We start from the raw sequence: 19,002 nt of genomic DNA on the forward strand, positions 1-19,002 counted from the left end.
TCACAGGACACACACACACACTCACACCATGGCCATTCCATCACAGGAGACACACACACACACCAGGGCCAGTCCATCACAGGACACACACAGACACACACCAGGGCCAGTCCATCACAGGACACACACTCACACAGCACCAGGTGAGCACAGCACAGTCTGCCATCAGACACACACACACACACACACACACACACACACACACACACACACACACACACACAAAACATGGGGGTGATCTGATCGGGGGAGATCTGGGGGGGTCAGGCGCGAGTCTGCTGCACACAGCGCCCCCCCCGGAGGAAGTGGGGAGTCAGCCCCAGTAAACCACAGACCCAGACACGGTTCGAGTCTTTATTGGGGGACCAGAACAAACAATCCCACCCTGTGACTGGAGCTCCATTTTGGCAACATTGTAAACAACCGGCCAGACCGACAGGACCGTCACCACACACCGGGCTGACCTGGGGGCGCAGGGGGGTCATTAGGAGGCGAGGAGAGGCTGGTTCTGGGGGGTGCAGGGGGGGTCATTAGGAGGTGTGGAGAGGCTGGTTTTGGGGTGGCTCGGCAGCGAGGGCGTTCTGGGGTTCGACAGCGTCCTGGGAGAGAGGGGAGTCTTCACCTGGACAGAGAGGGAGACAGAGACAGGGGTCAGCAGTCTGTCCAGTCCCGGTGGTGCAGGTTCTAACAGGCACAGAGAGAGAGAGAGACAGGGGGGCGGGCACACAGAGAGGGAGACAGGACAGACAGAGGGGCGAGGATGGTCGATACGCACTTTGCTCTAATTTCTTCATCTCGCTGTGAAACTGCAGCTCTCCATTAGGGCCCGCAGGGGGCTGTCCATCCTGTGCCGGTGGGGCCTTCTGCCTCTGGGACATCTGCATCACTGCCTGAGCAGAAGAAAATCACATCCATTATACAATAATAATAATAATAACCGCGCGCCTGACTCAGGCCGACCAATCAGACGCCGCGCTTCTACAAGCACCTCCCCCCTCCCCAATACCTGCTGGTACTCCTCCTCCTCCTGCTGCACCAGCACCTCCCCTCTCTCCCTCAGCGCCTCCCCACCCCTCCCCAGTACCTGCTGGTACTCCTCCTCCTCCTGCAGCGCCAGCGCCTCCCCTCTCTCCCTCAGCGCCTCCCCACCCCTCCCCAGTACCTGCTGGTACTCCTCCTCCTCCTGCTGCACCAGCGCCTCCCCTCTCTCCCTCAGCGCCTCCCCCCTGCCCAGTACCTGCTGGTACTCCTCCTCCTCCTGCTGCACCAGCGCCTCCCCTCTCTCCCTCAGCGCCTCCCCACCCCTCCCCAGTACCTGCTGGTATTCCTCCTCCTCCTGCTGCACCAGCGCCTCCCCTCTCTCCCTCAGCGCCTCCCCACCCCTCCCCAGTACCTGCTGGTACTCCTCCTCCTCCTGCTGCACCAGCGCCTCCCCTCTCTCCCTCAGCGCCTCCCCACCCCTCCCCAGTACCTGCTGGTACTCCTCCTCCTCCTGCTGCACCAGCGCCTCCCCTCTCTCCCTCAGCGCCTCCCCACCCCTCCCCAGTACCTGCTGGTACTCCTCCTCCTCCTGCTGCACCAGCGCCTCCCCTCTCTCCCTCAGCGCCTCCCCACCCCTCCCCAGTACCTGCTGGTACTCCTCCTCCTCCTGCTGCACCAGCGCCTCCCCTCTCTCCCTCAGCGCCTCCCCAGTACCTGCTGGTACTCCTCCTCCTCCTCCTGCTGCACCAGCACCTCCCCTCTCTCCCTCAGCGCCTCCCCACCCCTCCCCAGTACCTCCTGGTACTCCTCCTCCTCCTGCTGCACCAGCACCTCCCCTCTCTCCCACAGCGCCTCCCCACCCCTCCCCAGTACCTGCTGGTACTCCTCCTCCTCCTGCTGCACCAGCACCTCCCCTCTCTCCCTCAGCGCCTCCCCACCCCTCCCCAGTACCTGCTGGTACTCCTCCTCCTCCTCCTGCTGCACCAGCGCCTCCCCTCTCTCCCTCAGCGCCTCCCCACCCCTGCCCAGTACCTCCTGGTACTCCTCCTCCTCCTGCTGCACCAGCGCCTCCCCTCTCTCTCTCAGCGCCTCCCCACCCCTCCCCAGTACCTGCTGGTACTCCTCCTCCTCCTCCTGCTGCACCAGCGCCTCCCCACCCCTCCCCAGTACCTGCTGGTACTCCTCCTCCTGCTGGACCAGCGCCTCCCCTCTCTCCCTCAGCGCCTCCCCACCCCTCCCCAGTACCTGCTGGTACTCCTCCTCCTCCTGCTGCACCAGCGCCTCCCCTCTCTCCCTCAGCGCCTCCCCACCCCTCCCCAGTACCTGCTGGTACTCCTCCTCCTCCTGCTGCACCAGCGCCTCCCCTCTCTCCCTCAGCGCCTCCCCACCCCTCCCCAGTACCTCCTGGTACTCCTCCTCCTCCTCCTGCTGCACCAGCGCCTCCCCTCTCTCCCTCAGCGCCTCCCCAGTACCTCCTGGTACTCCTCCTCCTCCTCCTGCACCAGCACCTCCCCTCTCTCCCTCAGCGCCTCCCCACCCCTCCCCAGTACCTGCTGGTACTCCTCCTCCTCCTGCTGCACCAGCGCCTCCCCTCTCTCCCTCAGCGCCTCCCCACCCCTCCCCAGTACCTGCTGGTACTCCTCCTCCTGCTGCACCAGCGCCTCCCCTCTCTCCCTCAGCGCCTCCCCACCCCTCCCCAGTACCTGCTGGTACTCCTCCTCCTCCTGCAGCGCCAGCGCCTCCCCTCTCTCCCTCAGCGCCTCCCCACCCCTCCCCAGTACCTGCTGGTACTCCTCCTCCTCCTGCTGCACCAGCGCCTCCCCTCTCTCCCTCAGCGCCTCCCTACCCCTCCCCAGTACCTGCTGGTACTCCTCCTCCTCCTGCTGCACCAGCGCCTCCCCTCTCTCCCTCAGCGCCTCCCCACCCCTCCCCAGTACCTGCTGGTACTCCTCCTCCTCCTGCTGCACCAGCGCCTCCCCTCTCTCCCTCAGCGCCTCCCCACCCCTCCCCAGTACCTGCTGGTACTCCTCCTCCTCCTGCTGCACCAGCACCTCCCCTCTCTCCCTCAGCGCCTCCCCACCCCTCCCCAGTACCTGCTGGTACTCCTTCTTCTGCAGCGCCAGCGCCTCCCCTCTCTCCCTCAGCGCCTCCCCACCCTCCCCAGTACCTGCTGGTACTCCTCCTCCTCCTGCTGCACCAGCGCCTCCCCTCTCTCCCTCAGCGCCTCCCCACCCCTCCCCAGTACCTGCTGGTACTCCTCCTCCTCCTGCTGCACCAGCGCCTCCCCTCTCTCCCTCAGCGCCTCCCCACCCCTCCCCAGTACCTGCTGGTACTCCTCCTCCTCCTGCTGCACCAGCGCCTCCCCTCTCTCCCTCAGCTCCTCCCCACCCCTCCCCAGTACCTGCTGGTACTCCTCCTCCTCCTGCTGCACCAGCGCCTCCCCTCTCTCCCTCAGCGCCTCCCCACCCCTCCCCAGTACCTGCTGGTACTCCTCCTCCTCCTGCTGCACCAGCGCCTCCCCTCTCTCCCTCAGCGCCTCCCCACCCCTCCCCAGTACCTGCTGGTACTCCTCCTCCTCCTGCTGCACCAGCACCTCCCCTCTCTCCCTCAGCGCCTCCCCCCTGCCCAGTACCTGCTGGTACTCCTCCTCCTCCTGCTGCACCAGCGCCTCCCCTCTCTCCCTCAGCGCCTCCCCACCCCTCCCCAGTACCTGCTGGTACTCCTCCTCCTGCTGCACCAGCACCTCCCCTCTCTCCCTCAGCGCCTCCCCACCCCTCCCCAGTACCTGCTGGTACTCCTCCTCCTCCTGCTGCACCAGCGCCTCCCCTCTCTCCCTCAGCGCCTCCCCACCCCTCCCCAGTACCTGCTGGTACTCCTCCTCCTCCTGCTGCACCAGCGCCTCCCCTCTCTCCCTCAGCGCCTCCCCACCCCTCCCCAGTACCTGCTGGTACTCCTCCTCCTCCTGCTGCACCAGCGCCTCCCCTCTCTCCCTCAGCGCCTCCCCACCCCTCCCCAGTACCTGCTGGTACTCCTCCTCCTCCTGCTGCACCAGCACCTCCCCTCTCTCCCTCAGCACCTCCCCCCACCCCAGTACCTGCTGGTACTCCTTCTCCTCCTGCTGCACCAGCGCCTCCCCTCTCTCCCTCAGCGCCTCCCCACCCCTCCCCAGTACCTGCTGGTACTCCTCCTCCTCCTCCTGCTGCACCAGCACCTCCCCTCTCTCCTTCAGCGCCTCCCCACCCCTCCCCAGTACCTGCTGGTACTCCTCCTCCTCCTCCTGCTGCACCAGCGCCTCCCCTCTCTCCCTCAGCGCCTCCCCACCCCTCCCCAGTACCTGCTGGTACTCCTCCTCCTGCTGCACCAGCGCCTCCCCTCTCTCCCTCAGCGCCTCCCCACCCCTCCCCAGTACCTGCTGGTACTCCTCCTCCTCCTGCTGCACCAGCGCCTCCCCTCTCTCCCTCAGCGCCTCCCCACCCCTGCCCAGTACCTGCTGGTACTCCTCCTCCTCCTGCTGCTGCACCAGCACCTCCCCTCTCTCCCTCAGCGCCTCCCCCCTGCCCAGTACCTGCTGGTACTCCTCCTCCTCCTGCTGCACCAGCACCTCCCCTCTCTCCCTCAGCGCCTCCCCACCCCTCCCCAGTACCTGCTGGTACTCCTCCTCCTCCTGCTGCACCAGCGCCTCCCCTCTCTCCCTCAGCGCCTCCCCACCCCTCCCCAGTACCTGCTGGTACTCCTCCTCCTCCTGCTGCACCAGCGCCTCCCCTCTCTCCCTCAGCGCCTCCCCACCCCTCCCCAGTACCTGCTGGTACTCCTCCTCCTCCTCCTGCTGCACCAGCGCCTCCCCTCTCTCCCTCAGCGCCTCCCCACCCCTCCCCAGTACCTGCTGGTACTCCTCCTCCTGCTGCACCAGCGCCTCCCCTCTCTCCCTCAGCGCCTCCCCACCCCTCCCCAGTACCTGCTGGTACTCCTCCTCCTCCTGCTGCACCAGCGCCTCCCCTCTCTCCCTCAGCGCCTCCCCCCTGCCCAGTACCTGCTGGTACTCCTCCTCCTCTTGCTGCACCAGCGCCTCCCCTCTCTCCCTCAGCGCCTCCCCATCCCTCCCCAGTACCTGCTGGTACTCCTCCTCCTCCTGCTGCACCAGCACCTCCCCTCTCTCCCTCAGCGCCTCCCCACCCCTCCCCAGTACCTGCTGGTACTCCTCCTCCTCCTGCTGCTGCACCAGCACCTCCCCTCTCTCCCTCAGCGCCTCCCCACCCCTCCCCAGTACCTGCTGGTACTCCTCCTCCTCCTGCTGCACCAGCACCTCCCCTCTCTCCCTCAGCGCCTCCCCACCCCTCCCCAGTACCTGCTGGTACTCCTCCTCCTCCTGCTGCACCAGCGCCTCCCTCAGCGCCTCCCCACCCCTCCCCAGTACCTGCTGGTACTCCTCCTCCTCCTCCTGCTGCACCAGCGCCTCCCCTCTCTCCCTCAGCGCCTCCCCACCCCTCCCCAGTACCTGCTGGTACTCCTCCTCCTCCTCCTGCTGCACCAGCACCTCCCCTCTCTCCCTCAGCGCCTCCCCACCCCTCCCCAGTACCTGCTGGTACTCCTCCTCCTCCTGCTGCACCAGCGCCTCCCCTCTCTCCCTCAGCGCCTCCCCACCCCTCCCCAGTACCTCCTGGTACTCCTCCTCCTCCTGCTGCACCAGCGCCTCCCCTCTCTCCCTCAGCGCCTCCCCACCCCTCCCCAGTACCTGCTGGTACTCCTCCTCCTCCTGCTGCACCAGCACCTCCCCTCTCTCCCTCAGCGCCTCCCCACCCCTCCCCAGTACCTGCTGGTACTCCTCCTCCTCCTGCTGCACCAGCGCCTCCCCTCTCTCCCTCAGCGCCTCCCCCCTGCCCAGTACCTGCTGGTACTCCTCCTCCTCCTCCTGCTGCACCAGCGCCTCCCCTCTCTCTCTCAGCGCCTCCCCACCCCTCCCCAGTACCTGCTGGTACTCCTCCTCCTCCTGCTGCACCAGCGCCTCCCCTCTCTCCCTCAGCGCCTCCCCACCCCTCCCCAGTACCTGCTGGTACTCCTCCTCCTCCTGCTGCACCAGCGCCTCCCCTCTCTCCCTCAGCGCCTCCCCACCCCTCCCCAGTACCTGCTGGTACTCCTCCTCCTCCTGCTGCACCAGCGCCTCCTCTCTCTCCCTCAGCGCCTCCCCACCCCTCCCCAGTACCTGCTGGTACTCCTCCTCCTCCTGCTGCACCAGCACCTCCCCTCTCTCCCTCAGCGCCTCCCCACCCCTCCCCAGTACCTGCTGGTACTCCTCCTCCTCCTGCTGCACCAGCACCTCCCCTCTCTCCCTCAGCGCCTCCCCACCCCTCCCCAGTACCTGCTGGTACTCCTCCTCCTCCTCCTGCTGCACCAGCGCCTCCCCTCTCTCCCTCAGCGCCTCCCCACCCCTCCCCAGTACCTGCTGGTACTCCTCCTCCTCCTCCTGCTGCACCAGCGCCTCCCCTCTCTCCCTCAGCGCCTCCCCACCCCTCCCCAGTACCTGCTGGTACTCCTCCTCCTCCTGCTGCACCAGCGCCTCCCCTCTCTCCCTCAGCGCCTCCCCACCCCTCCCCAGTACCTGCTGGTACTCCTCCTCCTCCTGCTGCACCAGCGCCTCCCCTCTCTCCCTCAGCGCCTCCCCACCCCTCCCCAGTACCTGCTGGTACTCCTCCTCCTCCTGCTGCACCAGCGCCTCCCCTCTCTCCCTCAGCGCCTCCCCCCTGCCCAGTACCTGCTGGTACTCCTCCTCCTCCTGCTGCACCAGCACCTCCCCTCTCTCTCTCAGCGCCTCCCCACCCCTCCCCAGTACCTGCTGGTACTCCTCCTCCTCCTGCTGCACCAGCGCCTCCCCTCTCTCCCTCAGCACCTCCCCACCCCTCCCCAGTACCTGCTGGTACTCCTTCTCCTCCTGCTGCACCAGCGCCTCCCCTCTCTCCCTCAGCGCCTCCCCACCCCTCCCCAGTACCTGCTGGTACTCCTCCTCCTCCTCCTGCTGCACCAGCGCCTCCCCTCTCTCTCTCAGCGCCTCCCCCCTGCCCAGTACCTGCTGGTACTCCTTCTTCTGCAGCGCCAGCGCCTCCCCTCTCTCCCTCAGCGCCTCCTGCTCGCGGTTCAGCTGCTCCGCCCTCTGGCCCAGCTCCGCCTCCTTGGCTGCCAGCTCCGCCTCGAACCCCTGCAGCTCCGCCTCCGTGTACAGAGGCTTCTGGTCCAGCGTCTGGGAGCGAGAGCGAGTGAGCACACATCCGCGCCACCGCCTCCGGAGAGGGGGCGACGGCAATTTCCTCCCATCACCGGCATGCTGGGACGCTGGGACACACCCCCCAGGGCACCTCGTTCCTCCATCGCGCCCCGATGCCCCACTGTGCCTTTAATACCCCCCCTGCATTTGCTTCAGAATGCATTTCATCCACCTGGGGGCAGATGGACTACTCAACCCCTCCCCTCCCCCTCACTCACCCCCCCCTCTCCACTCTCCTCAAACCCCTCCCCCTCACTCACCCCTACCTCTCCACTCTCCTCAAACCCCTCCCCCCTCACTCACCCCTCCCTCTCCACTCTCCTCAAACCCCTCCCCCTCACTCACCCCTCCCTCTCCACTCTCCTCAAACCCCTCCCCCTCACTCACCCCTCCCTCTCCACTCTCCTCAAACCCCTCCCCCTCACTCACCCCTCCCTCTCCACTCTCCTCAAACCCCTCCCCCCTCACTCACCCCTCCCTCTCCACTCTCCTCAAACCCCTCCCCCCTCACTCACCCCTCCCTCTCCACTCTCCTCAAACCCCTCCCCCCTCACTCACCCCTCCCTCTCCACTCTCCTCAAACCCCTCCCCCTCACTCACCCCTCCCCCTCCACTCTCCTCAAACCCCTCCCCCCTCACTCACCCCTCCCTCTCCACTCTCCTCAAACCCCTCCCCCCTCACTCACCCCTCCCTCTCCACTCTCCTCAAACCCCTCCCCCTCACTCACCCCTCCCTCTCCACTCTCCTCAAACCCCTCCCCCCTCACTCACCCCTCCCTCTCCACTCTCCTCAAACCCCTCCCCCTCACTCACCCCTCCCTCTCCACTCTCCTCAAACCCCTCCCCCTCACTCACCCCTCCCTCTCCACTCTCCTCAAACCCCTCCCCCTCACTCACCCCTCCCTCTCCACTCTCCTCAAACCCCTCCCCCCTCACTCACCCCTCCCTCTCCACTCTCCTCAAACCCCTCCCTCTCCACTCTCCTCAAACCCCTCCCCCTCACTCACCCCTCCCTCTCCACTCTCCTCAAACCCCTCCCCCTCACTCACCCCTCCCTCTCCACTCTCCTCAAACCCCTCCCCCTCACTCACCCCTCCCTCTCCACTCTCCTCAAACCCCTCCCCCCTCACTCACCCCTCCCTCTCCACTCTCCTCAAACCCCTCCCCCCTCACTCACCCCTCCCTCTCCACTCTCCTCAAACCCCTCCCTCTCCACTCTCCTCAAACCCCTCCCTCTCCACTCTCCTCAAACCCCTCCCCCTCACTCACCCCTCCCTCTCCACTCTCCTCAAACCCCTCCCCCTCACTCACCCCTCCCTCTCCACTCTCCTCAAACCCCTCCCCCCTCACTCACCCCTCCCTCTCCACTCTCCTCAAACCCCTCCCTCTCCACTCTCCTCAAACCCCTCCCCCTCACTCACCCCTCCCTCTCCACTCTCCTCAAACCCCTCCCCCCTCACTCACCCCTCCCTCTCCACTCTCCTCAAACCCCTCCCCCCTCACTCACCCCTCCCTCTCCACTCTCCTCAAACCCCTCCCCCTCACTCACCCCTCCCTCTCCACTCTCCTCAAACCCCTCCCTCTCCACTCTCCTCAAACCCCTCCCCCCTCACTCACCCCTCCCTCTCCACTCTCCTCAAACCCCTCCCCCTCACTCACCCCTCCCTCTCCACTCTCCTCAAACCCCTCCCCCTCACTCACCCCTCCCTCTCCACTCTCCTCAAACCCCTCCCTCTCCACTCTCCTCAAACCCCTCCCTCTCCACTCTCCTCAAACCCCTCCCCCCTCACTCACCCCTCCCTCTCCACTCTCCTCAAACCCCTCCCCCCTCACTCACCCCTCCCTCTCCACTCTCCTCAAACCCCTCCCCCTCACTCACCCCTCCCTCTCCACTCTCCTCAAACCCCTCCCCCCTCACTCACCCCTCCCTCTCCACTCTCCTCAAACCCCTCCCCCTCACTCACCCCTCCCTCTCCACTCTCCTCAAACCCCTCCCTCTCCACTCTCCTCAAACCCCTCCCTCTCCACTCTCCTCAAACCCCTCCCTCTCCACTCTCCTCAAACCCCTCCCTCTCCACTCTCCTCAAACCCCTCCCCCTCACTCACCCCTCCCTCTCCACTCTCCTCAAACCCCTCCCCCTCACTCACCCCTCCCTCTCCACTCCCCTCAAACCCCTCCCCCCTCACTCACCCCTCCCTCTCCACTCTCCTCAAACCCCTCCCCCTCACTCACCCCTCCCTCTCCACTCTCCTCAAACCCCTCCCCCCTCACTCACCCCTCCCTCTCCACTCTCCTCAAACCCCTCCCCCTCACTCACCCCTCCCTCTCCACTCTCCTCAAACCCCTCCCCCCTCACTCACCCCTCCCTCTCCACTCTCCTCAAACCCCTCCCCCTCACTCGCCCCTCCCTCTCCACTCTCCTCAAACTCCTCCCCCTCACTCACCCCTCCCTCTGCACTCTCCTCAAACCCCTCCCTCTCCACTCTCCTCAAACCTCTCCCCCCTCACTCACCCCTCCCTCTCCACTCTCCTCAAACCCCTCCCCTCAAACTCGTCCCCCTCCCTCAACCCCCTCTCTCCACCCCCCTCCTCTCACCTCCCACTCTCCCGGATTACTGAACTCCTTCTTCTCCGTCGACTTCAGGAACTCCTCCAGGCTGACCAAGCGATCATGGTTGGAGTCCACCTGGGGGGTCGGAGGATTCAGGAGTGAAGACCAGCGGACACACTGACTGACCCTGCAGGACCAGGACTGGACACCCCTGTCCTAGAGCCAGGACCCTGCCTGGAGGCTCTGATTGGCTCATGAAGGAGTGAAGACCCACAGACACACTGACTGACCCTGCAGGAGCAGGACTGGACACCCCTGTCCTAGAGCCAGGACCCTGCCTGGAGGCTCTGATTGGCTCATGAAGGAGTGAAGACCTGCAGACACACTGACTGACCCTGCAGGAGCAGGACTGGACACCCCTGTCCTAGAGCCAGGACCCTGCCTGGAGGCTCTGATTGGCTCATGAAGGAGTGAAGACCTGCAGACACACTGACTGACCCTGCAGGAGCAGGACTGGACACCCCTGTCCTAGAGCCAGGACCCTGCCTGGAGGCTCTGATTGGCTCATGAAGGAGTGAAGACCTGCAGACACACTGACTGACCCTGCAGGAGCAGGACTGGACACCCCTGTCCTAGAGCCAGGACCCTGCCTGGAGGCTCTGATTGGCTCATGAAGGAGTGAAGACCTGCAGACACACTGACTGACCCTGCAGGAGCAGGACTGGACACCCCTGTCCTAGAGCCAGGACCCTGCCTGGAGGCTCTGATTGGCTCATGCAGGAGTGAAGACCAGCAGACACACTGACTGACCCTGCAGGAGCAGGACTGGACACCCGTCCTAGAGCCAGGACCCTGCCTGGAGGCTCTGATTGGCTCATGAAGGAGTGAAGACCCACAGACACACTGACTGACCCTGCAGGAGCAGGACTGGACACCCCTGTCCTAGAGCCAGGACCCTGCCTGGAGGCTCTGATTGGCTCATGCAGGAGTGAAGACCCACAGACACACTGACTGACCCTGCAGGAGCAGGACTGGACACCCCTGTCCTAGAGCCAGGACCCTGCCTGGAGGCTCTGATTGGCTCATGAAGGAGTGAAGACCCACAGACACACTGACTGACCCTGCAGGAGCAGGACTGGACACCCCTGTCCTAGAGCCAGGACCCTGCCTGGAGGCTCTGATTGGCTCATGCAGGAGTGAAGACCAGCAGACACACTGACTGACCCTGCAGGAGCAAGACTGGACACCCCTGTCCTAGAGCCAGGACCCTGCCTGGAGGCTCTGATTGGCTCATGAAGGAGTGAAGACCAGCGGACACACTGACTGACCCTGCAGGACCAGGACTGGACACCCCTGTCCTAGAGCCAGGACCCTGCCTGGAGGCTCTGATTGGCTCATGAAGGAGTGAAGACCAGCAGACACACTGACTGACCCTGCAGGAGCAGGACTGGACACCCCTGTCCTAGAGCCAGGACCCTGCCTGGAGGCTCTGATTGGCTCATGAAGGAGTGAAGACCAGCAGACACACTGACTGACCCTGCAGGAGCAGGACTGGACACCCCTGTCCTAGAGCCAGGACCCTGCCTGGAGGCTCTGATTGGCTCATGAAGGAGTGAAGACCCACAGACACACTGACTGACCCTGCAGGAGCAGGACTGGACACCCCTGTCCTAGAGCCAGGACCCTGCCTGGAGGCTCTGATTGGCTCATGCAGGAGTGAAGACCAGCAGACACACTGACTGACCCTGCAGGAGCAAGACTGGACACCCCTGTCCTAGAGCCAGGACCCTGCCTGGAGGCTCTGATTGGCTCATGAAGGAGTGAAGACCAGCGGACACACTGACTGACCCTGCAGGACCAGGACTGGACACCCCTGTCCTAGAGCCAGGACCCTGCCTGGAGGCTCTGATTGGCTCATGAAGGAGTGAAGACCAGCAGACACACTGACTGACCCTGCAGGAGCAGGACTGGACACCCCTGTCCTAGAGCCAGGACCCTACCTGGAGGCTCTGATTGGCTCATGAAGGAGTGAAGACCCACAGACACACTGACTGACCCTGCAGGAGCAGGACTGGACACCCCTGTCCTGGAGCCAGGACCCTGCCTGGAGGCTCTGATTGGCTCATGAAGGAGTGAAGACCTGCAGACACACTGACTGACCCTGCAGGAGCAGGACTGGACACCCCTGTCCTAGAGCCAGGACCCTGCCTGGAGGCTCTGATTGGCTCATGAAGGAGTGAAGACCCACAGACACACTGACTGACCCTGCAGGAGCAGGACTGGACACCCCTGTCCTAGAGCCAGGACCCTGCCTGGAGGCTCTGATTGGCTCATGAAGGAGTGAAGACCCACAGACACACTGACTGACCCTGCAGGAGCAGGACTGGACACCCCTGTCCTGGAGCCAGGACCCTGCCTGGAGGCTCTGATTGGCTCATGCAGGAGTGAAGACCAGCAGACACACTGACTGACCCTGCAGGAGCAGGACTGGACACCCCTGTCCTGGAGCCAGGACCCTGCCTGGAGGCTCTGATTGGCTCATGCAGGATTGAAGACCAGCAGACACACTGACTGACCCTGCAGGAGCAGGACTGGACACCCCTGTCCTAGAGCCAGGACCCTGCCTGGAGGCTCTGATTGGCTCATGCAGGAGTGAAGACCAGCAGACACACTGACTGACCCTGCAGGAGCAGGACTGGACACCCCTGTCCTAGAGCCAGGACCCTGCCTGGAGGCTCTGATTGGCTCATGAAGGAGTGAAGACCCACAGACACACTGACTGACCCTGCAGGAGCAGGACTGGACACCCCTGTCCTGGAGCCAGGACCCTGCCTGGAGGCTCTGATTGGCCCATGCAGGAGTGAAGACCAGCAGACACACTGACTGACCCTGCAGGAGCAGGACTGGACACCCCTGTCCTAGAGCCAGGACCCTGCCTGGAGGCTCTGATTGGCTCATGCAGGAGTGAAGACCAGCAGACACACTGACTGACCCTGCAGGAGCAGGACTGGACACCCCTGTCCTAGAGCCAGGACCCTGCCTGGAGGCTCTGATTGGCTCATGCAGGAGTGAAGACCAGCAGACACACTGACTGACCCTGCAGGAGCAGGAGTGGACACCCCTGTCCTAGAGCCAGGACCCTGCCTGGAGGCTCTGATTGGCTCATGAAGGAGTGAAGACCCACAGACACACTGACTGACCCTGCAGGAGCAGGACTGGACACCCCTGTCCTGGAGCCAGGACCCTGCCTGGAGGCTCTGATTGGCTCATGCAGGAGTGAAGACCAGCAGACACACTGACTGACCCTGCAGGAGCAGGACTGGACACCCCTGTCCTAGAGCCAGGACCCTGCCTGGAGGCTCTGATTGGCTCATGCAGGAGTGAAGACCAGCAGACACACTGACTGACCCTGCAGGAGCAGGACTGGACACCCCTGTCCTAGAGCCAGGACCCTGCCTGGAGGCTCTGATTGGCTCATGAAGGAGTGAAGACCCACAGACACACTGACTGACCCTGCAGGACCCTGCCTGATCATAGACACTGGACACAGGCAGACCTGGCAGCCCAGAGAGGACACACTGCCAGCACGGACAGTGGAGCAGAGGAGAGACAGAGTTGCACTTTCTGCCACAGTGTGAAAAATACTCAAGGATTAGACAAACATTCTTCTCCAAAAATAAGTAACCTAATCCCTGAATTCCTCCAGTAGGAGTGGAAACTGTCCCAGCCTGAGGACCAGACAGTGAGCCTGTCTCTCATTAATAATAATACAGTGTGTGATCTCCTGTCCCAGCCTGAGGAACAGACAGTGAGCCCGTCTCTCAATAATAATAATACAGTGTGTGATCTCCTGTCCCAGCCTGAGGAACAGACAGTGAGCCTGTCTCTCATTAATAATAATACAGTGTGTGATCTCCTGTCCCAGCCTGAGGAACAGACAGTGAGCCTGTCTCTCAATAATAATAATACAGAGTGTGATCTCCTGTCCCAGCCTGAGGAACAGACAGTGAGCCTGTCTCTCAATAATAATAATACAGTGTGTGATCTCCTGTCCCAGCCTGAGGAACAGACAGTGAGCCTGTCTCTCAGTAATAATAATACAGTGTGTGATCTCCTGTCCCAGCCTGAGGAACAGACAGTGAGCCTGTCTCTCATTAATAATAATACAGTGTGTGATCTCCTGTCCCAGCCTGAGGAACAGACAGTGAGCCTGTCTCTCAATAATAATAATACAGTGTGTGATCTCCTGTCCCAGCCTGAGGAACAGACAGTGAGCCTGTCTCTCAGTAATAATAATACAGTGTGTGATCTCCTGTCCCAGCCTGAGGAACAGACAGTGAGCCTGTCTCTCAATAATAATAATACAGTGTGTGATCTCCTGTCCCAGCCTGAGGAACAGACAGTGAGCCTGTCTCTCAATAATAATAATAATACAGTGTGTGATCTCCTGTCCCAGCCTGAGGAACAGACAGTGAGCCTGTCTCTCAATAATAATAATACAGTGTGTGATCTTCTGTCCCAGCCTGAGGAACAGACAGTGAGCCTGTCTCTCAATAATAATAATAATAATAATAATAATAATAATAATAATAATAATAAGACAGTGCTGACGTTGTTCATGACATGCTCCCTCATGCGTAAACGCTCCTCTTCCATCTCCACCATGTCGTCCTCCTCGTTTCGGGGGTCATAGACCTTCTCCAGCTGGGACAGAGACAGAGTATGAGAGAGAAAGAGACAGAGGTCAACACACAGACACCTTCTCCAGCTGGGACAGACGGACAGACAGAGAGAGACACTCTGACAGAAACGGACAGGAAGAGTTTAGACCAACCTCCTTAGTAAACAGGGCTTCCAATTCTTGTTCATCTAGAACACCGTCGCTATTAGTGTCTGCAGGAGAGACAGACAGACAGACAGGCCGGGTGTGTGAGTATCAGACACTAATGATACAGGAGAGACAGACAGGCCGGGTGTGTGGGTATCAGACACTAATGATACAGGAGAGACAGACAGGCCGGGTGTGTGAGTATCAGACACTAATGATACAGGAGAGACAGACAGGCCGGGTGTGTGGGTATCAGACACTAACGATACAGGAGAGACAGACAGGCCGGGTGTGTGGGTATCAGACACTAATGATACAGGAGAGACAGACAGGCCGGGTGTGTGGGTATCAGACACTAATGATACAGGAGAGACAGACAGGCCGGGTGTGTGGGTATCAGACACTAACGATACAGGAGAGACAGAGGGAGACAGTCGGACCGTGGAGGGTGAAGAAGGTCTTGGGGTTGAACTCCTGGGGGTCCAGTCCGTCCGTCTCCTCCCACACCTCCCGGAGCTGAGCCTGGCTGCCCTGGGAGACAGAGAGACCCGGGTCACACAGACCCCACCCGCCCTGGGAGAGACCAGCCCCACGCTGGACACACGCTGGACTGTCACTGACTATACCAGCTCCCCCTCATCTCCCTCCCCCTCCAGCCTCCTGTAACCCTCACCCTAAATCTCCCTCTATCCCCCCTCTCAGTAACCCTCACCCCGATCCCCCCCTCTCAGTAACCCTCCCCCGATCCCCCTCTCTCAGTAGCCCCGATCTCCCCCTCCCTCTCTCAGTAACCCCGATCCCCCCCTCTCAGTAACCCTCCCCCGATCCCCCTCTCTCAGTAGCCCCGATCTCCCCCTCCCTCTCTCAGTAGCCCCGATCTCCCCCTCCCTCTCTCAGTAACCCCGATCTCTCCCTCCCTCTCTCAGTAACCCCGATCTCCCCCTCCCTCTCTCAGTAGCCCCGATCTCCCCCTCCCTCTCTCAGTAACCCCGATCTCCCCCTCTCTCTCTCAGTAGCCCCGATCTCTCCCTCCCTCTCTCAGTAGCCCCGATCTCCCCCTCCCTCTCTCAGTAACCCCGATCTCTCCCTCCCTCTCTCAGTAACCCCGATCCCCCTCTCTCAGTAACCCCGATCTCTCCCTCCCTCTCTCAGTAGCCCCGATCTCTCCCTCCCTCTCTCAGTGGCCCCGATCTCCCCCTCCCTCTCTCAGTGGCCCCGATCTCCCCCTCCCTCTCTCAGTGGCCCCGATCTCCCCCTCCCTCTCTCAGTAGCCCCGATCTCCCCCTCCCTCTCTCAGTAGCCCCGATCTCTCCCTCCCTCTCTCAGTAACCCCGATCTCTCCCTCCCTCTCTCAGTAACCCCGATCTCTCCCTCCCTCTCTCAGTAACCCCGATCTCTCCCTCTCTCTCTCAGTAGCCCCGATCTCCCCCCCTCTCCCAGTGGCCCCGATCTCCCCCTCCCTCTCTCAGTAACCCCGATCTCTCCCTCTCTCTCTCAGTAGCCCCGATCTCCCCCCTCTCCCAGTGGCCCCGATCTCCCCCTCCCTCTCTCAGTAACCCCGATCTCTCCCTCCCTCTCTCAGTAACCCCGATCTCCCCCTCCCTCTCTCAGTAGCCCCGATCTCTCCCCCCTCTCTCAGTAGCCCCGATCTCCCCCTCCCTCTCTCAGTAACCCCGATCTCTCCCTCCCTCTCTCAGTAGCCCCGATCTCCCCCTCCCTCTCTCAGTAGCCCCGATCTCCCCCTCCCTCTCTCAGTAACCCCGATCTCTCCCTCCCTCTCTCAGTAACCCCGATCTCCCCCTCCCTCTCTCAGTAGCCCCGATCTCCCCCTCCCTCTCTCAGTAACCCCGATCTCCCCCTCTCTCTCTCAGTAGCCCCGATCTCTCCCTCCCTCTCTCAGTAGCCCCGATCTCCCCCTCCCTCTCTCAGTAACCCCGATCTCTCCCTCCCTCTCTCAGTAACCCCGATCCCCCTCTCTCAGTAGCCCCGATCTCTCCCTCCCTCTCTCAGTGGCCCCGATCTCCCCCTCCCTCTCTCAGTGGCCCCGATCTCCCCCTCCCTCTCTCAGTGGCCCCGATCTCCCCCTCCCTCTCTCAGTGGCCCCGATCTCCCCCTCCCTCTCTCAGTGGCCCCGATCTCCCCCTCCCTCTCTCAGTGGCCCCGATCTCCCCCTCCCTCTCTCAGTGGCCCCGATCTCTCCCTCTCTCTCTCAGTAGCCCCGATCTCCCCCTCCCTCTCTCAGTAGCCCCGATCTCTCCCTCCCTCTCTCAGTAACCCCGATCTCTCCCTCCCTCTCTCAGTAGCCCCGATCTCCCCCCTCTCCCAGTGGCCCCGATCTCCCCCTCCCTCTCTCAGTAACCCCGATCTCCCCCTCCCTCTCTCAGTAACCCCGATCTCTCCCTCCCTCTCTCAGTAACCCCGATCTCCCCCTCCCTCTCTCAGTAGCCCCGATCTCTCCCCCCTCTCTCAGTAGCCCCGATCTCCCCCTCCCTCTCTCAGTAACCCCGATCTCTCCCTCCCTCTCTCAGTAGCCCCGATCTCCCCCTCTCTCTCTCAGTAACCCCGATCTCCCCCTCCCTCTCTCAGTAGCCCCGATCTCCCTGACCCCCTCACCGGGGCGTTGATCTTGGGGTGCTCCCGGTGCTTCTCCCTCAGCTGCTCCAGCCTGTGCTCCTCCTGCTGGCGCCTGTCCTGCTCCAGTCCTCTCAGATACTCCCTCCGCTCGTGCTCCTTCATCATCTCGTACCTCTTGAACTCCTCGTGACGAGCCGCGTCGTAGCTCTCCAGGTCCCGCGTGGCCTGGGCCGGCCGGGGGGGGACGGGGCGTCAGTACCCCCGTGTACCCCAGTGTACCCCAGCACGGCACAGCACAGGGGAGCCCCCAGTGTAGCACAACACAGCACAGCACAGGGGAGACCCCAGTGCACCCCAGTGTAGCACAACACAGCACAGCAGAGACCCCAGTGTACCCCAGTGTAGCACAGGGGACCCCCCGTGTAGCACAGCACAGCACAGCACAGCACAGCGGGGGCCCCCCGTGTACCCCACCACAGCACAGCACAGCACAGCAGAGACCCCAGTGTACCCCAGCACAGCGGAGCCCCCAGTGTACCCCAGCACAGCAGAGCAGGGCCCCCCGTGTACCCCTGTGTACCCCCATGTACCCCAGTGTAGCACAGTGTAGCACAGCACAGAGGAGCCCCCAGTGTACCCCAGTGTAGCACAGCACAGCACAGCGGGGCCCCCAGTGTACCCCAGCACAGCGGGGCCCCCAGTGTACCCCAGCACAGCGGGGCCCCCAGTGTACCCCAGCACAGCACAGCGGAGCCCCCAGTGTACCCCAGCACAGCACAGCGGGGCCCCCAGTGTACCCCAGCACAGCACAGTGGAGCCCCCCGTGTACCCCAGCACAGCGGGGCCCCCAGTGTACCCCAGCACAGCACAGTGGAGCCCCCAGTGTACCCCAGCACAGCGGGGCCCCCAGTGTACCCCAGCACAGCACAGCGGAGCCCCCAGTGTACCCCAGCACAGCACAGCGGGGCCCCCAGTGTACCCCAGCACAGCGGGGCCCCCAGTGTACCCCACAAGACTTCACCCCTGGTCTGTCTCTCACCGCCTCAATCAGCAGCTCCAGGTCTTTGGCTTCGAAGGTGTGCTGGTTCTGAGGGTCCAGGTGCTCAAACTGCTTCAGCAGAGTAGCGTGATCTACCTGCACACCTGCAGAGAGAGAGAGAGAGAGAGGTGTGATCTACCTGCACACCTGCAGAGAGAGAGAGAGAGAGAGAGAGAGAGAGGTGTGATCTACCTGCACACCTGCAGAGAGAGAGAGGTGTGATCTACCTGCACACCTGCAGAGAGAGAGAGAGAGAGAGGTGTGATCTACCTACACACCTGCAGAGAGAGAGAGAGAGAGAGAGAGAGAGAGAGAGAGGTGTGATCTACCTGCACACCTGCAGAGAGAGAGAGGTGTGATCTACCTGCACACCTGCAGAGAGAGAGAGAGGTGTGATCTACCTGCACACCTGCAGAGAGAGAGAGGTGTGATCTACCTGCACACCTGCAGAGAGAGAGAGAGGTGTGATCTACCTGCACACCTGCAGAGAGAGAGAGAGGTGTGATCTACCTGCACACCTGCAGAGAGAGAGAGAGGTGTGATCTACCTGCACACCTGCAGAGAGAGAGAGAGAGAGAGAGAGAGAGAGAGGTGTGATCTACCTGCACACCTGCAGAGAGAGAGAGAGGTGTGATCTACCTGCACACCTGCAGAGAGAGAGAGAGAGAGAGAGAGGTGTGATCTACCTGCACACCTGCAGAGAGAGAGAGAGGTGTGATCTACCTGCACACCTGCAGAGAGAGAGAGAGGTGTGATCTACCTGCACACCTGC

At 62.7% G+C, this 19,002-nt stretch overlaps 1 protein-coding gene across 1 annotated transcript in view; it reads right to left on the bottom strand.

Annotated features, from left to right (window-relative positions):
- Positions 1 to 340: 340 nt before the first annotated feature.
- The window catches only part of nucb1 (nucleobindin 1), a 24,850-nt gene continuing 6,188 nt past the window's right edge, over positions 341 to 19,002 (bottom strand). Inside the window, exons 5-13 of the mRNA XM_088646344.1 lie at positions 18,231 to 18,334; positions 17,231 to 17,416; positions 15,058 to 15,148; positions 14,624 to 14,682; positions 14,401 to 14,493; positions 9,835 to 9,924; positions 7,043 to 7,213; positions 776 to 890; positions 341 to 622 (exon numbers count right to left, since the gene is read on the bottom strand). Coding sequence (XP_088502470.1) covers positions 531 to 622; positions 776 to 890; positions 7,043 to 7,213; positions 9,835 to 9,924; positions 14,401 to 14,493; positions 14,624 to 14,682; positions 15,058 to 15,148; positions 17,231 to 17,416; positions 18,231 to 18,334 — 1,001 coding nt within the window. The 3' untranslated portion in view covers positions 341 to 530. The remainder of the gene's footprint in view (positions 623 to 775; positions 891 to 7,042; positions 7,214 to 9,834; positions 9,925 to 14,400; positions 14,494 to 14,623; positions 14,683 to 15,057; positions 15,149 to 17,230; positions 17,417 to 18,230; positions 18,335 to 19,002) is intronic.

This window comes from Lepisosteus platostomus, chromosome 9 (assembly GCF_059453375.1).
Source record: "Lepisosteus platostomus isolate fLepPlt1 chromosome 9, fLepPlt1.hap1, whole genome shotgun sequence".
Lineage (NCBI taxonomy): Eukaryota > Metazoa > Chordata > Actinopteri > Semionotiformes > Lepisosteidae > Lepisosteus > Lepisosteus platostomus.